Source organism: Condylura cristata, unplaced genomic scaffold (genome assembly GCF_000260355.1).
Source record: "Condylura cristata isolate star-nosed mole 26May11 unplaced genomic scaffold, ConCri1.0 scaffold00042, whole genome shotgun sequence".
Lineage (NCBI taxonomy): Eukaryota > Metazoa > Chordata > Mammalia > Eulipotyphla > Talpidae > Condylura > Condylura cristata.
Window position 1 is genome coordinate 5,977,048 of NW_004567143.1, and position 1,438 is coordinate 5,978,485.

Genomic DNA, 1,438 nt, shown 5'->3' on the forward strand with positions numbered 1-1,438 from the left:
CGCGAGGGCCCCGGGGTGCCCGCCTCCCTGGGGCGGAGGCTCGGTGCAGCTGGGTGGGCCGGCCCCAGGGAGATGGGATTGGGGTGACCGGAGGGGCAGGCAGGTAGCTTCGGTCTTACCCACGGCCGCAGGCCACGTGACCGGCCCTTGCAGAGCCGGCGGGAGGCTCCGGTGCCTCGGCGGTGCCTCCTCAGGACCAGCTGGCCCTGGCACCTCCTGACCATGGCTCCAACAGGACAGTCGTGGGCGGTGACCACGGCGTGGCACGTCTGTGTGGCGATTGGGGGTGCAGGGGCTGTTGCTTGGCCTGCTGGCGGGTTTCAGAACGGCGCCACGTGCAGGGCCTGGCTCCGAGGCGCTGACCAGCCCAGAGTGTCGGGAGGGGCTGGCCGGGGCGGGGCCCAGTAACCCGCGGTCGCCTCCTGCTGAGGGCCTGTGACGGGGCTGCGCCTCCAGCTGGGGCCTCCCGGGCGGCCGTCTCCCGAGGAGCCCGGGTTTCGTGACCGCGGCCCGCCGGGCCTGGGCAGGGGCTGCGGCCTAGGGGCCAGAGCCTGGACCGCCTGCAGGCCTTGAGGCCGCCTCGGCCCCTCGAAGGGGCCTTGCCTCGCGGCTCACACAGCATCAGTGCTGCCCCAGACCCGCCCCCGCCCGCCCCCTCTGTGTTTTCTGGCTCTGGGAACCCGGCCCGTGCTCCCTGGGCACGGGAGACCCCGGGGGCCGGCAGCAGGGACCGCGACAGTCGCCTGCTCTCGCCCGCAGGCTGCTGCAGAGCTGTCACGACGACAGTTTGAATGTCGCGCTGCCCCTGAGGATGCTTGAGGTGTTCTCGTCCGAGAGCACCTACTTGCCTGCTTTACAAGACGCGAGCTGTGTGGTGTCGGTCATTGAGCAGATTTTGCACTACGTGGTCCAGAACGGTGAGTAGAAGGCGGGTCTCGCGCCCTGGCGCCGGAGAAGGGCGTGAGGCCGGCGGGCTCCTGTGCCTGAAGCCAGGGCGTGAGCGGGAGGGGCCGCCGGGCACCACCACAGCTCTGTCACAGTTGGGGGACCCCTGGGGATGCGTGTCGGCGCCCGTGTGGGGAGACTGTGAAGTGACGCTTGCAAGACTCACGAGTTGAGAAACGTGACGTGCAGCGCCAGCGTGGACTCCCGGCCCAGAACCCCCACGGGCGGGCGGGCACGCGGGGCTCCGGCCCCAGGAAATGGGGCGGTGCGAAGGGTGGGCGCTCCCCGGGCGAGGGGCCTCGCGGTCAGGAGAGGGGCGCCCCGAGTGCACTCCTGGCCGGCTGTGGGCCCCCCCCCGTTTCAGGCCGCGGGGGAGCTGGCGTCCGCGCCCGCCACGGTGGAGGAAGCTCCCGGGGGTCGGCCCGGCCGGCTTCTCACGTCTCTTCCTCTCTTGCAGGGTATTACAGGTCTCTCTGTTTGTTGATTAACAGCA

General features: G+C 71.2%; 1 protein-coding gene across 1 annotated transcript in view; it reads left to right on the plus strand.

The window, feature by feature from the left end:
- Positions 1-222: 222 nt before the first annotated feature.
- UBE3C (ubiquitin protein ligase E3C) overlaps positions 223-1,438 on the plus strand; it is a 17,970-nt gene continuing 16,754 nt past the window's right edge. Inside the window, exons 1-3 of the mRNA XM_012733877.1 lie at positions 223-286; positions 708-917; positions 1,403-1,435. Coding sequence (XP_012589331.1) covers positions 223-286; positions 708-917; positions 1,403-1,435 — 307 coding nt within the window. The remainder of the gene's footprint in view (positions 287-707; positions 918-1,402; positions 1,436-1,438) is intronic.